Source organism: Pectinophora gossypiella, chromosome 13, assembly GCF_024362695.1.
Source record: "Pectinophora gossypiella chromosome 13, ilPecGoss1.1, whole genome shotgun sequence".
In the NCBI taxonomy this organism is placed as follows: Eukaryota; Metazoa; Arthropoda; class Insecta; order Lepidoptera; family Gelechiidae; genus Pectinophora; species Pectinophora gossypiella.
In genome coordinates this window covers 6738247-6754316 of record NC_065416.1, presented here as the reverse complement: position 1 = coordinate 6754316, position 16070 = coordinate 6738247, and the positions used below count along the sequence as shown (strand labels likewise).

General features: G+C 36.3%; 1 protein-coding gene across 4 annotated transcripts in view; it reads right to left on the bottom strand.

Moving 5' to 3' along the window:
- LOC126372244 (calcium-binding protein E63-1) overlaps positions 1–16070 on the bottom strand; it is a 48566-nt gene that overhangs the window by 22171 nt on the left and 10325 nt on the right. For 2 of the 4 annotated variants that reach the window (XM_050017924.1, XM_050017927.1), the window contains 2 exons: positions 12270–12302; positions 6312–6399 (listed from right to left, as the gene is read on the bottom strand). In XM_050017924.1, the coding sequence (XP_049873881.1) occupies positions 6312–6399; positions 12270–12302 (121 nt within the window). Of the gene's footprint in view, positions 1–6311; positions 6400–12269; positions 12303–15828; positions 15916–16070 lie in introns of those variants that run through there. The other 2 variants (XM_050017926.1, XM_050017925.1) reach the window with 2 other exon arrangements.

The following is a 16070-nucleotide window of genomic DNA, read 5'->3' as shown; positions in this document are numbered from 1 at the left end:
GACTTTCTTTTAACATGCAACACAATGTGGTTCCATTAGTTGGCGTGTAGGTATATCTATTCAGAAATCTGAGCTGCTTTGGAGCTAATATTATGTAACTTTTAGATCTTTATTTGTATTATAGTCTATACTGTACAAAACGACCTTTTAATATACTATCGCAGAGTTCCGTGCGTCGCGTAACTGAGTAAAAGGTTTATTGTTCTTAATAAGAAAGAGATAAAATCTTGTCAACCTTGTCAATTAGTCGCACTATATTTATTTATTTTATACACAATAAGACAGAAAAATAGCAGCACAAAAATTATGTCGTGGATTTCATGAAATGGTCATATATCATGAAATGGCCAACTTAAGTTGACCAAATCGTTGAAACGTCAACGTTTAATGATATATCAATCAACGTTTGGCCATATCGTTAATGTAGGCGGTGTCCATGCTATGTGGTGTAATAAAAATGCGAATAGTCGATTAATTTCTTAGGTTCAAAATTATGTACCTATTCGATATGGAAAATTGAACAATAACATTGATTCATCGATTATAATATCAATCAAGTTTTAAGTATAATCGACACCAACGCCACTATCGGTGGATAATGTTACTAATTTTACGATATGATTGCCAACGTTTGGCCATATCATGAAGTAATCATGCATTTAGTTGCTATATCGTTAAACGTTTTGTGTTCATTGATCTGGCCAAACCACATCATGATGTGGCCAACGAATCATATTCTATTTCATGAAATGATCGAGCACATCATGAAATGATCAATTCTATGATCTGGCCACGACATATATATGAAACTTATACATAATGTATCTAGACTAAACTAAATAGGTATAGGTCAAACATGTTAGTGAGCTTAATAATAACCCTGACCCTGGGTTGCTGACGTCGGTCAACTTCCTTACAACCCATGCAAGAAATAGGAGATATTTCTTACGGTGGAGTAGTAACCAAGCACTAAGTATAGAAATGCAACGCTAAACATCAAGAAATTCTAGAAGAAAAGTGACTCGCAAACACAGCTTGTTTATATTTCTCGCGAGAAATGGAATACCTATTGACGACTGAATACTATCCACGCCCACCCAGTTACAGGAAAGTCTAGGAATAACTACGGTAGGTAAAAAATGTTACAGTCACAGCTTTCTTTACTGCATTGGCGACAATATTAAGGCAGGAAGCGACAGAATAGTGCCAATTCGGGCAGCGACAAACTTATGTCAATCTATATAGTTTTATGACTCTATAATACAGTCAAATAAGTATTCAATCTCGGAATGAGAGATAATAATGTGGAAATTGGTAGATACAGCTTCTTTTTGTCTCTTTCCGAGATACCTAATTTTACTGTACTTATAATAAAACTTCTGAACGAAACAGACTCTGCTAAACGTCGTTATGTGGTCGGAATAACTCAACAATTTACGATGAAAAAACGCTTCTGGAAGCTAGTCCACAATGCCTAGGGATTATTCGTGTCGGCTGCCAAGTCTAGAGCTCACGACATAAGTAGTAGGTAGGAGAAACTAACGTCTCTACAATATTGAAGATTCTTGATTAGCTACCGACGCAAAGCAAAACAAAACATTAAAACAAACTGATGTTTAGCACCCTATCCCTGTTTTACTTAGCTATTTAATGGTTTCCACGACGTTTAGAGCAAATAGCGTATTTTATTATTAGTGTGAATTACATTTTCTACGAACTGTTTCGAGTACAAACTCAAAAAAGCTCTTCCGTGAAACAATAATCCGGGCCTATTTATGCCAAATTTCTTATGAACTGGAATTTTCCTACACATTCTTGAAATATATTTAATATCGTATAGACATATAATATGCAACGGAAAATGTAGCTAAATCCTTTATTTTTTCATGGTAACCGCTATATTCAATGTGGGAAAACTAATAGTATACATGCGTTTACCTTGTGTTTATGGCCCTAGAGGTAAAATCGTCCGGAATTCTTGCCAACCATCACAATATTTATATTTAAGTACATACACCTTTTCTGTTTATTGTGCTCGCTATTCTTGAAATATTCTGGTTGATGACAGAGAGTCATTGACTCTGAAAACGAAGGTTACCCCTTAGATATAGTTCTCACTACTGTAACAAACCGGACCTGCCATTTTTTTAGGTTAGGCAAGTTGTCCCCGGAATAAAGCTGGTATGATGAAGAATTACATTAATGCAAAACACTCTCTTGTGGGTTTCTTTAAGTAGCTGGGACATGTATTTTAATACAATACAATAGATACAAAATACAACACGCAAAAACAACAATACATTTTTATAGCTTCATGGGACCGCAGACGTATTAGATGTTAATTTCAATTTGATACCTCTACGCGTTTCCGAGAAAAAGGTCTTGACGGACAGGCGAACGGATCCAAAGTAATCCTATAAAAATCCTATAAGGGTTCCGTTTCCCCTTCTGAGGTTCAGAACCCATAAAATACTTTTCTTTGAGGTCAAAATAAATATGGATACATTTTTTATACTTTTATGTAGTACTACGATTCAAGATAAATTAATTATGAAAAATATGAACGTACAATGACATTACAGTAGGCCTAAAATGCCACCATGAAGCAATTCATCTGAAAAAGCAAAATTGCAATTTGACATTTGCGCCAAAGAGCAACACGAGGTCCGTATTGCTCAATGCATTTGCGCATATAAAAGTCCGCAATGTCAACAAAAAATGATAAAAGTGGCCTTTTTAGGCCCCCAATGGCCCCAGTTCATCGATTAAATGCATTACAATATTCTCGATAGAAAATACTTCATTGCTGTCTATTCCTCCGGGCCACGATCATGAATTTAATTAGTTAAATAAGAGATTACCACACCATATGTACCTACAGACGTACAGGGCACAATACCTATGTGTTATGGACCTAGACGCCACCAATAACAAATAACTCGCCTGAATCAACGCTTTCGCGACACTCATGACATTTACCGATTAGGGTCACAGTGTTTTGTCTGTAAAATATAGGGTTATTGGCTAGGCAGAAATGTAAACTTTCCAATGGAGTTCTTTGAGGTAAGTAACATTGCAATTATTATACTTAACGCTAAGAATGTTGGATTTTGGCTACATTGAATAATAGCTACTAATCTACTTATTCTTCTACACACACGGTGTTGTGATGTGGATTACCAACCTCGTCAACTCTGGTGTCAGGGTTTTTATTGAGCCGCCAAAGACCCCTGATATGGCTCATATAACGACTTCTTGCTTAGACCAGTAAGTAGAAACGGGACCAACGGCTTAGTGTGTGTCCCCACCGGGATTCGAACCCAGGACCTCCCGATCATGAGTCCAACGCTCAACCGCTGGACCACGGAGGTCGTCTACCTATCTTCTACTAATTAATATAGGTTAGCATCTATCATCGGAAACTCTAAATAGAAAGGAGAATGTTAAAGCGACTAAGGTACTTAAAACGCTCGCAAAATAAAAGTTCATGCATGAACTTGAGATACAATTGACATAGTACATAAAAAAGAGGTACTTACAGTGTACCAAAAAGAGGGTTAATAACTGCGGATTGTTGAACAAAATACTTACCTTCATACGCCTTGAAACCATAACAATTATATTTCTAAAACGCGAAATAAAACTAAATTATTTTTTTAGCACCACCGGCAGGCTCGGAAGCCTGATAAGCTATAAAATACAGCGCAATAATATGAACACATTATATTTAACTTGACAAAAACGTAGAAAAGTTGCTGTTTAGCAATAAGGCCGCCTATTGTGCTTATGTTTTATTCGTATGTTTATGTCCTTTATATATGTTCTTGTGCAATAAAGTATTATTGATTGATTGATTGAAAAGTACAGATACAGGATGTTAGTGACATCGTAACTAAAACTTTGCCCTCAAAGTTATTCTATATTATTGATTCAGACCATGATTCTGAGTTGATTATCAAGTGGAATTTTCCGTCACAAAAGTATGGAACTGAAAATAATTTAAAAAAGCTCACTTGATATCAACTCAGAATATGGTCTCAATCATCCCTATCGGTATTCGTTACGGTGTCACTAACACAAATACCTACTTGTATGGCTACCTATGTGCACTTGTACGGGGCGTACCTAAGTGACGTCATAGCGAATATTGAGAGAGATGATACAGGTAAATATTCTGAGTTAATATCAAGTGGAATTTTCCATCGCTAATCGCTATCGCTGGAATTTTCTAAGCTAGTAGGTATTAAATAAGGTTGATCGACTCTGGTATTGATTTAATTGAACAGCTAGTGCGTGCTTCGGAAGGCACGTTAAGCCGTTGGTCCCGGTTCCTACTTACTGATATAAGTACGTAGTCGTTACATGAGCCATGATAGAGGCCTTTGGCGGGTCAATAATAACCCTGACACCAGTGTTGATAAGGTTGGTAATCCACCTCACAACGCACACGATAGAAGAAGAACAGCTAGTATTGAAGAATTGAGCTTCAATTGAATACGGCATTTACACAAACATAACAAAACTACTTCAATGCACTTGGTTACATCACCGCAGCACTGAACTCTCTCAATGGTGGTGGTTTATTGATTGATTCCACATAATATGGTACCTACAGACGTTGGAAAGCGTTTTAATATTTTTGATGTACTTAATTTTTGTTAACAAAACCTCGCAATAGACCGGTTAGTTTTATTCCAGGGAAAATTGTGATCAAAATTTTTACCCGAATTGAAATTAATAAAATGAAATCGAGGTCTTGATGAAGTAAGTCAAGATTTTTCAAAAAAGTGGTTTACAAAATACAGTACCTATGTCACAAAAAAAAGTCTAAAGCTGAAGTTCAGAGTCAGAGGACCTTTAAGGGGATTTACCGTTTAAGAAATATGACTATATATGAATAATACTTCAGAAGTAATTAATTTCTCGCTATCTCGTTATTTTTAATTATTTTATATTACTTCAGAACTATTCTTTAGAAAGTGGCCTAAAACAGACTTAAGACTAAACATAGTCATAGACATTAGTAGCTTCCATAAAAAAAAGCTAAATTATAATTTATTTATTTGAGGAGCCATGACATAGTAATAAGCCTAGCTAATATCAGTATAATATCAGAGAGTAATATTATACATTTCTTTTTCAATCAAGAAAAACCTATTCATCGTGAAACCCCAGAAGAATTTAGCCTCATACAACTGATACAACCAACAGAAGATGCATTGGAATTTAATATTTAATGCATTGTTGTGATGTGTGCGCTGCTGGGAGAGCGCTCGAGCGTTTGGGGTAAGTAAATAAGCTTTTCCAGCAAGACTAACTAAAATGAAAGTACTTACCCACTGATCTAGAAGAAAAAAGAAAATTGGCAGTTACACTACAAGCATTGTTGTGATTCCCATTACGTAAATTAGAATATCTTGAAAAAAGTGCGAAATGGGTCGTATCTCCTAAACCGGAAATAATCGCTGAAAATACGTAATTAACACGGGGGTGATTCGGTTACCCTTAACGGCGCTCATCTCTAGACTTCAGGGTTGAGACTATTTTTTGTAACAGCCTGTATATCGGCGCCTTAGTGTATATATGTGACTTAGTTTACCATACGACTTTCTACTTGGCCGAACATATAGGGAGCGCTCAAAGGGTAATAGTACTTATACTTTAATATCCGTCTGAGATAGTCCAAGCCAACTTCGACTCGGGGTGTTTTCTGAGAAGCTGAGAAGATTATGTTCGAGATAGGTGGCGAGAAATGGACTGATAGTGATAAGGATTGAAAAGCGCATTCAATTCAATGTTGTTCAAGGTTGATAGATTTGGTTTTATTTGTGTGGTTGTTGATATAAGGCCGCTTTTTGTACTACTTTATCTTATTGTAATTGTTTAAGTAAATAAGTACATATAAATGTTAATGTGTTATAAATAATATTATAATAAATAATGGGCAAAAGGCTTATTCGAAAAAAAAAACAATAAGAATATAAAAACAATGTTAATGTTTATTTTGTGTGTAATAAATAATTTTTTGTACTTTTTGTAATGCATTTAATAAATTCCTATTAGTAAATAAGTACCTAGGTATAATATGTGTACCAAGTCGATTTGTATCATTTATTACATAATAACAGATGTAAATAATGGGGCCGATTCCGGCGGACAAAACATAATAGCTTTGAATAGTGCCGTTCTTCACTTACAAAGAGTGCAAGACAGAGACAAAGCTAGTTTTAAAACTGTCAAACTAAATTATAATTAAGTTTGTGTCTGCGAGAATTGGTAACATGATTGTAATATTATTGGTAAGTACTTACTATTGAGCATAGCGTCGCTCGGCGCGGGAACGACGGGTCGCTCGTCCACTGGCGAAGACTGTTTCCTCTTAGTTTTCTTTTCATCCTCCTGCGGCAACAGAATACAACTGTTCTCAGACATACACAACACAGTAAATACCTATACACAGTAAATCACTCGCAAATAAGACCACTACACTGTCAGCCCGACATTGAATGAAAGGTAGGTAAGACTGTAAAGAGCCGCTCAAGCGGATGTTTTGGAGTTCTCTATGGAAATGACAAAACGATTTGCAAACTATTATTCTTCTGATTTATCAACAATCAAACAGTATTGATAGCTCGGGCGGTGTAGTAGATCTTTACAGGCATGCCACGCCTTAGATATAAAACTTTTAATCTTTAAGCATTTTTTATTTTTAAATTATAAGTTTCCAACAGCCTTTGCGGTGTAGTGGTTAGAGCGTTAGGTTTACGATTTAGAGGTCGGGGTACAATTCCCAATGGGGACACTCGCGAAATGATTTTGTGAGACTGTCGTTTATTTGGTAAGAACTTTGCAGGCTTGAATCACCTGCTTGCCCGAAAAAATAAGATGATTCCGTGCTTCGTAGGGCACGTTAAGCCGTTAGTCCCAGCTATTAGCCGTAACAATGCCTCCACCAACCCGCAATGGAGCAGCGTGGTGGAGTATGCTCAATACTGCTTCTGGTTGATTGAGGGGAGGCCGATCCCCAGTAGAAAGTGGACGTAAATAGGCTTTTAATTTTTTTTCTAGTTTCTACTATTACGTATCAAAAAAATAATAAGTAAAAAAGCGGGAGGTAATGGATTTTCATAAACTTTTCACACACGTTTTCTTCCCGCTTATTTGTATGACATGTCGCACTTTATGTTAAAAATAGGAAGAAGGTAGAATGTACCTACCCCCCGAGTAAGTGTAGAAGTTTAATATTATAATATGTATTTCTTCAAACACAGAAAGTCGCTGTTTCTACCAAAGTGAAAGAACTTTAAATCAGTTCTGTATTATCCGGAGATTGACCCAAGCGACTTACAAACTTTATCTATTAGAATATATGTGGATTAGAGGAGATTATGATCTAGATCTAGAAGCCTATAGGAGATCAAGTCAGATTTAAGACTTATTCAACGAAATAAAGACAAATACACACAATGGCAATAAAAAAAGGTTTAGCAGTTTCCGGTTGATTGAGGGGAGGCCTGTGCCCAGCAGTGGGACGTATATAGGCAGTTTATGTTTATGTTTTAGCAGTTTATCTTTTCGGTCCGCTTGTAACATCTTACTAATTAATATTACAAATGTGAAAGTTTGTGAGTATGGATGTTTGTTACTCTTTCACGCAAAAACTACTGAATGGAATTTTAAATAAACTTTACAATAATGTAATCAAGTTAATACATCAGAATAACACATAGGTTACAATTTATAAATATAATGTGTGAATTGTCGAAAATGTGACGATAAGTGTCAAGTAAGTAGGCAAAAATCTACCATCTGCGAGCAATTCTGGCGTGCGCTAATCCGTTACACATTATATGTAATGTATATGATGGAAATGTTTACCTTAAATGGTTCTACAAAAAAGCCAAGCCTTTGATTAGGGCTGTGTAGTGATTGATCTATATAAGTACGATTTTTATTTTGCGACAGTAAAAGCTTACACGTACTTATATCTATAATTAAAATCTAAAATGACGCTGATAGATAGACTATAGATGATAGACTAACAATTCACTCGTAAAATAACATTGTAAAGAATAATTACACGAAATGAAAGTACGGAACCCGATAATGCGACGGTAAAATCGCACATAATCCCATCCACACAGTTTTTATCAATTCGTCACTTTTATCATATCAACATACTTTATCGGAGTATTTAACTGATCAATAAAGCGTGCTTTTCAATAAAATTATCTCTATTGATATTCCGGTCAATAAAGGGGTTTAAGCAATTCTTTCAAAAAAGTGTTCAGGGTGTTTAGGAAGTTAACATACTAAAAGTTCCCACGCTTAGAAGCCGAGCTGGAGTGTAGAGGAAGGGAAAGGTCCCATTTTTAGGATTTTCACTAATATCTTTAAAACAGTGCATCCTAGTGAAAAAAATCTGGGACTTAATGAAAGCTTATTCAATTTCCTACAATTTTTTCGATAATGATGGACGTGATGATAAATTATGACGGATGATGAGTGATGACATCCATCGTCATCTATCATGGATGGTGAAGAACTGTGTTGACAGATGATAACGGGTAATAGATGATGATGAATGACAAAGGGGGATGATGCATAACGATACCCATCATTAGCAATCGTGGATGATAAGGAAATAATCTATTATAAAATATTATTTTGTATTTTTTTTGTTATTTCTTATTATAAAATAATTCATTGAAAGTTGACAGGTAAAAGAACGTTGTATTTGTAGGTACCCACTTTTGTATTGACGAGATCTGATTGCCCTCTTCAACTAACTTACTTATGCCATTTACCTTTTTCCGCTGAAGTATAGGTAGGTACTTACACATTCTCTCTGCTCGGCCTAACCTAACTGCTTCCTACTAAATATTTCAAGTGTAAGATATTTTCCTTCCTTTGAGTCGAGTGTATCCAAATTGCAGCGAGATTCCGGAAGAGGGAAGCTAGACTAGACGCAACCACCGCACTTAAGTAGTCTAAGAATCTAAATACCCAAAGGTACTAACTTCCTACATACTCGTAAGTGTACACCTTCATGATTACAGAACAGTAACGTAAATTAACTGAAAATCATTTTTGCAGCCAAGTATTTCAAACGTCGACGTTTCTTTACAAAATCAAGTTAATTCTAAACTCGAACATTAATTTCATTTTCAAAGGATTTTTTTACTGTACTCACCATTAGACTGAATAGAGGAACGCAAGCGGCAATAAATCTTGTGTAAGTAAACAACTTCTTTCAACAAGAAAATTGATGCAGTATCTATTCAGAGATGTAAACAAAGTAGTTACGAACTTGTCTCATGCAGCATTACATGCAGTTTGGGATGACACTTCATTTTAACGGCCCTTGCCTCGGACTGGTGCCAAACCATCAATGACGTGGTGTGAGCCAACTGTACCTTGTGACAGAACTAGTAGATAAATCATTTCAATTATTGCTTCCGAACCCTTGACTTTGAACGTCACAAGAAAACATGTCGCTTTTTATTCTGGTTAGCAGTGAAGGGTGAATTATTAGTACGATTGGTTTCCGTGTATTACAGGTAATCACAATGTGTATGCACTCTTGGTTCTCTATACATTTCTTAAACTGGAGGAAGAAGAAGGAAGAAGACCTAACAAAGTACTAAGTCAAGTTTTCTGTCCTACAATTTGCACTTTGATTGGCACTTTTTTAACTGTTCATGACTAAGAATGGTGCCAAAAGCCATCACTTAAGTTGGTTAGACAATTATGCAACTATTTTCGTACATTTGACAAGAATGCATTACTGGTTAGTCGTTGTTTGCTTTGGACTGCATCATTACTACATCGACACATGTTCAATAGCTAAACATAGCGGCTAATGACTCCTTCTCTTAATTGCTCTAGATATTTCTTTGTTCACGTGCACGTTCCAATGATTCTGCGTAGTATATCGATATATTTATAAGTAAATTATACAAGAAATAAGTTTCCTTCTGTGATTTACTTAGCTCGACCATTATAGACGGCGATACGGCTCACCACCTATCACGTGGGTCTAACAGAAAGCTCGGTGAGTTGTGGGTATTGAGTTCATCTTGCGATAGATGTACCTCTAAATACTCCAATTGGGATATAGTCGTGAGATTATGTTTATGTGAGTTGGAAAGTCATTTGTTCACTAAAAAAACGGACGACATTGCACGCAGCACGATAAAAGTAACATTTCAAAATGATATTTCAAAAAACGACAGAAAATTCTACATGAAAATGTAAACCCATCGGAGCACTCGCGGGACCATAAATTATAGTCCGTCCGACAGGATGCATACACTATCGATCTCTTCCACAGAACTCGGACCATACATTGTGGACTTCAAATAAAAATTGCAAATTCACGGTGGAAATGAATGAAAAAAATTTTAGTAGAAGTGTTTGTTGCGCAGATTTGATTTATGAGTTTTATTAAAGTAAGGCGATCCTAACACGGCAAGGAAGGAAGGTATCTAATAGCTGATGCCTAGCACATGAACATCGAACACCGCCTCGCCGCACAGTACACCGCAACAAAATCCGCGTTGTGTTAGAATAGCCTAATTCCACAGACTCTACAGTGGTAGAAGTGAGGCGAATCGCTGATGAGACGGACAGATGGCAGCGCCAAGTCATTCAAAATGCATAGTTTGCTAATGTATGAGGTGTATAAATAAGACTGGTGTATAATAAAATATAGAAGTTTCTGTCTGTCGGTCTACTTCTATTGTATCAAACTAAACCTTACAACATAAATGCAATGCAACGAAAGCTTAGAGGAACGTCATATGAGTACAAAACAATGGCAGCAACATTATCTCTTCAAAGTAATGGTTGTCTACTCTTTCAAATTGTATTAGGTCTTATATGCTCTAAGAATTTTACGTAAAAAACATACTTCCTTCCAAAAGCTACTTCCTACTGCTGGGCACAACCAACCGGAGGTAAGGAGCATACTATGAATTTAAATTATTTAAAAATAGAATTAGAACGATAATACCGATGATAGTGGATGATAGTGTCAGCGGGTACGTGGGGCATGAGGCGAGTGAACGAAGCATAGAAATAGCAGAACGGTGTCGCGCTTGGCACGCCGTCAACTCCGCTCTGGTAAACACCGCTCCAGCTTTGTGAAAAAATATGACACACGCCAAATAATCCTCAAACGACAACAAAGTGAGAATCGGCACACGGAACCGTTTCAAAGACGATCCTAAATCAAATTAACTGTCAAACAAATACTAAGCAACCATAGAAATACCAGAAATAGTGGTACTCGTATTTACAGCGGGCTATTCCAGAGGTTTTCAAGGGCGGCAACGTTGGCATTGGCAATTGGCAGCAAATAAAGCAAATTATAGTGCGCCAGGCCGATAATTAGTTTAACAGTTACAGTTTATTACCTCTAAAATTCACTTTTCTGCATCGCATATGCAGTTAGGATTGCCAGAAGTTCGAAATATTGTTTTGATGCGTGATTTTAAATAAGTTCTTAATTTAGAATACTAAGAAAAGCTAGATGAATAACAAATAAATCTGGAACGGAAACATTACAATTATGTTGATGAATAAATAGGAAAGCAAATTTAAAACTTTTATAAATTCGCTCGAAATAAGTGAAGCGTTAGCCAGTAAAAAGCAAAGAGGAGAGAGTCTAAACATTTGTATGTAGGTAAGTACATGACATAGTTGTGATTGTTCTGGAACTTATATTGCATATTTAACACGCCTTGTTGGCGAACTGGGGCTCAGAAGGATTCCTCACATAGCCGCGCACGGGTCAAACGACATACACAGGAATGTCCGCAGAGATGAAATGAAAAATCCCGTAGCATCCATCTTTGAGCTACTAAGAACCAAAGTACAGACTAAATTAACATTATTTGACGTGAAGTTAAAAAGTAGAAGCATAATAACTCCGATAATAAAAGCCACCTATCACGTCTAATAGAAAGCTCGGTGATGTGTGGGTACTTAGTTCATCTTGCGATGGATGTACCTCTGGCTACCCCAATTGGAATATAGTCGTGAGCTTCTACTCTATAGGTACATGAAGTTTTTAAAGTTTACCTTTGTGGTACTACAACGTCGTTATTTATGCAAATCAAATGACAGGTAAAAGCTTAATAAGCATTATACTTAAATGATAATATTTACGGACAAATATGATGTAGTTAGTCTAGGGCACTAGAAAGAGCTATGCTTTCAAAAACAACAAAGATGCAAAGGTGCAAGGATGAAATAATGGACCTTACCTTTCTTCTACTCCTTGACGTGGTAGCCATACCCTGAAATGAAAATCAAATGATAATGTTTGTCTATATACATTATGTAGATATAATGGCCCCGATTCCTGCAGACACCTCCTAATTTTACTTTAAGTTATACCTGTCATTTTCTTATCCGCCGAAAAGCAAAGGAACGGATGATTGACAGCTCTTAATTTTAGGAAGAACGAGTAAATGAATGAATAACCCGTGCGAATCAAAAAGGTATCTCGCTGGAATGCAAACCGTTAGACGTGTGCTATCAACTTAATTCTGTCGGGTTATTGGCCAATATAAAATTTTTAGACGGTTGTTTTAGATTTGTGCTTAAAATTGACGTGTGTTCCATATTTTTTTTAATAAATTTTATGCTTGTCGATTACCCGTCCCTTTCCTTTTCGGCGGATAAGAAAATGACAGATATACTTAACTTAAAATAAAATTAGATGGTATTTACAGGAATTAGCACTAATAACAATATAACAATTCTGAGTTAATAAACTTTAAGCGCATGTTTGACCACTTGCTCGAGCTCGGTGCGTTGCGAGCCGATATTTGTTAGGGAGAAGATTGAACTTTATGGCAATATGGTATTAAGTTTAGTTTTTAATGTTATCAGAAAGTGCTAGTCTGGTCGCTGATCTTGTTCTGTGCTGACTCTAATGCTATCAGACAGTTATCAATAAGTGGTGATACTGGGCCAATTAATAATTATTTCAAGTTAATCATTAGTCACGAGGAACAAAACAGTTGAATCTTCAGTAAAAATAACCACAACAAACAATTGTAACTAATTACTAAAATTACGGTTATTTATCAAAATATCCTGCCGAGATTGTCAAACAACTTTAATAAATAATTAGTCGCATCATTACCTACTTCAAAGTAAGACAAATGAATGTAGGTATTCGAATTTCGAATTCATGATACTATTGAGAAATGCTATTGTCTTCAGTGAGCGATTTGATTAATGATTGTCTACGAAACACTATATCTCCTATCAAGTGACGGTGAATGACCTTCCATATACTAATGACGTGTTAATCACGTAGGCAGGCATACCTACTTATTGTTTACAAACATTCCTTTCTCATCAGTCAGTAAGCTGACAAATTAGGAGCCGTAAAACTTTCAACAGATAACGTAAACCGGAAACAGCAAGTTCACCATACCCGTTTCCTTTAAAAATCGAAGACAACTTGTAATTAGAACGCAGAACCTGGTTTTGAGTGGATCAGTTTTTTAAATTAGATTTTACGCGCAATACGAAGTTTCGCTTTAAAAAAGAGAATCAAACTTCATTATGTAGGTACCTACACATTTTATCTGAAACCGTGAATGATCATGAAACACCTTCGTTGATTATCATGTTCTGCCGATATAAAGTTCATTGATCGATAGCTATATTTATCATGCTTTAAATAAAATAAAACAATTAATTTCCCATATTTGACAAGTTGCAATCTATCCACTTTCAGGAGGTGCTACGTGACAGAACGCAGGTAAATAGTTACACAACTATTCCTATTTCGGCACGTTTTTTGGCAGATTGTATAGATTGTAGAATAAAAATTGGCAGCAAACGGTTTGGGCACAGATTCGTAGAAGCTTCGCGGCTTCAGGCGACGCAACAATAACATCTGTGAGAGACTAAAACGAAGCGGTGATAATCAACTGACAATCACACCAGAGGGAAAATCTTTCCTACAGCTATACTATATTACATATGTGTATGAACTCATGTTTGTTATCCTTAATGACCCAAAATAATAGGAACACAACTTGAGCCACTTGCGACACGTAGTCATAGGATAGATACATGATGACATGTGACGAGTTCATCATCCATATAGTAGGCCAAACAATATACCTATAAAATCTCGGCTATTTTTTTTAATAGAATGATTCAGGAGGCACAGACACAGTAGGTCAGCTTAGTAGATGCCAGGAAGTGAAACCTTATTTTAAAGGCAAATATATGCGGTCTTCTTACAAAAGCAATAAAATCTCTGAAACTATCTTAATCTGAATCCATTTTCCTACAATCCAGATTTTTCTTGCGGTTTTCTAGCAGTTTTCTAGTAGTAATAGCTTGTATGAATGTGGAATTTTTCCAGAAAATATGTTTTGGTTAGCTTGTTTGTTATTCTATGTACTTAGATATATATTTGTCAGAGCGTAGACATATCATAGATACGGTACAAGCTTGTTGTCAAAACAATTTAGTTTCAGAAAATATTCTGATTGTCGTGTTTAGTAAGTAATGTGACATAAGTATTCAAGTATGCACAAAGGGAGCATAGATACAGTAAACTGTTATTGGTTTCGTAGTGGCCACCCGGCGTCCGATATTAAACACAAAATATGCCTCGTATTCCCAAAATGGATTTTATGGGGCAACTCGGCCAGCACAAAGGACAATCTCCAATACAAAATGTTACATTGTACATGTTGTGGCCAGTGAAACCCACAGTGTCAATGAATGACGAGGAATAGAGTAGGGAGGCCAAAAAAGCCACATTGAAGCAATTCTTCTAAAAAAGCAATATTGCTATTTGACATTTGAGCATACTTATAAAAAAGTACGCAATGTCAAATAGCTTTTTTATATGAATTGTTTCGATAATGTACAGTATCATCGACAAACGATAATAACAAAACAAAAAAGAGCGGCGAAAAATATTTAATAATTGAAGAGTCAAATTATGATGTCCATTTATTTATTTATTTACAAAATTGGATTAAACAAACGGTTCAGCTTATATCTGGTAGAAATCTCTTTCAGCACACCCCGGGAAAGAGATAAATTCTCTTCACTCTGTCGTTTTAAAACATAATTGCATGGCTACACAGAAAGCCTACAAAATAAAGGTTACATACAATATGAGCTAAAAGCTTTTCCTTAACTTCGGTGGGGTAGCAGGTAGCAGGCAGCCGCATAACAACGGCGAAAGGTTAATTTGATTCACGCAATCGAATTGACTGCCCGCGGTAACCCGAGCAGCTTGTGGCATTTTACTGTGTCATCATTCCAGTGACTGATATACCTAGTTTTTGAAAGTTGGCGTCCCTCCAAAATAGAGCTACGGGCAAATGTGCTAAATTGTCTGGAGGATTAAACGCTTGTATCATTTTATTTGACTAAGTTATGAAACGTATAAAACTTTATTTAAGTATAATTTTATGTTTGTTTACGTGAGAATGCAAGTAAGCGTTGGACACAGGTATCGTACGTGGCCAATCGATAGCAGCTCGCGACACTAGTTTTACGAGCAAACTATACAACTGTATTAAACTCTCTCGTGTATCTAGACAATAAAATTCAGATTAGAATGTGTAAAAGTTATTTTGCGACAGCTCAAAAACCGGGTTCCTTCTATTTTTAAATTAGAAAGAAATATTAGTGTCAACTGATGAGGACCAGATTACTAGGGAAGTGGAGAGCATGCGAATGACAGAAGCAACAAGAAGAATGTTGAACTTCTTACTGTTGCATTGTGTTCGCGTTGAGTGTTAAAGGGTAAGGACAGGTAGACAAGCGACTTACATAACGCGTCAAGCGAAGTAGTCCTAGCCGTACAGTTTGCAGAATGTAGCCCCAACTGCAGTGGGGCTCCATGCTGCTGCTGATAGAGTGGCCGTGTTCTTGGAGTCGGGACAAGACCGCCCAGAAATAGCAAGAGCAGTGTCCGAGTTCCCGTTGTGCTCCCTATCTCTATTTATAATCGGCGTCTCATGTGCACAGGGGCGTAGCTAGATCATTTAGATCGGACCTTCTCAATTGAAAAC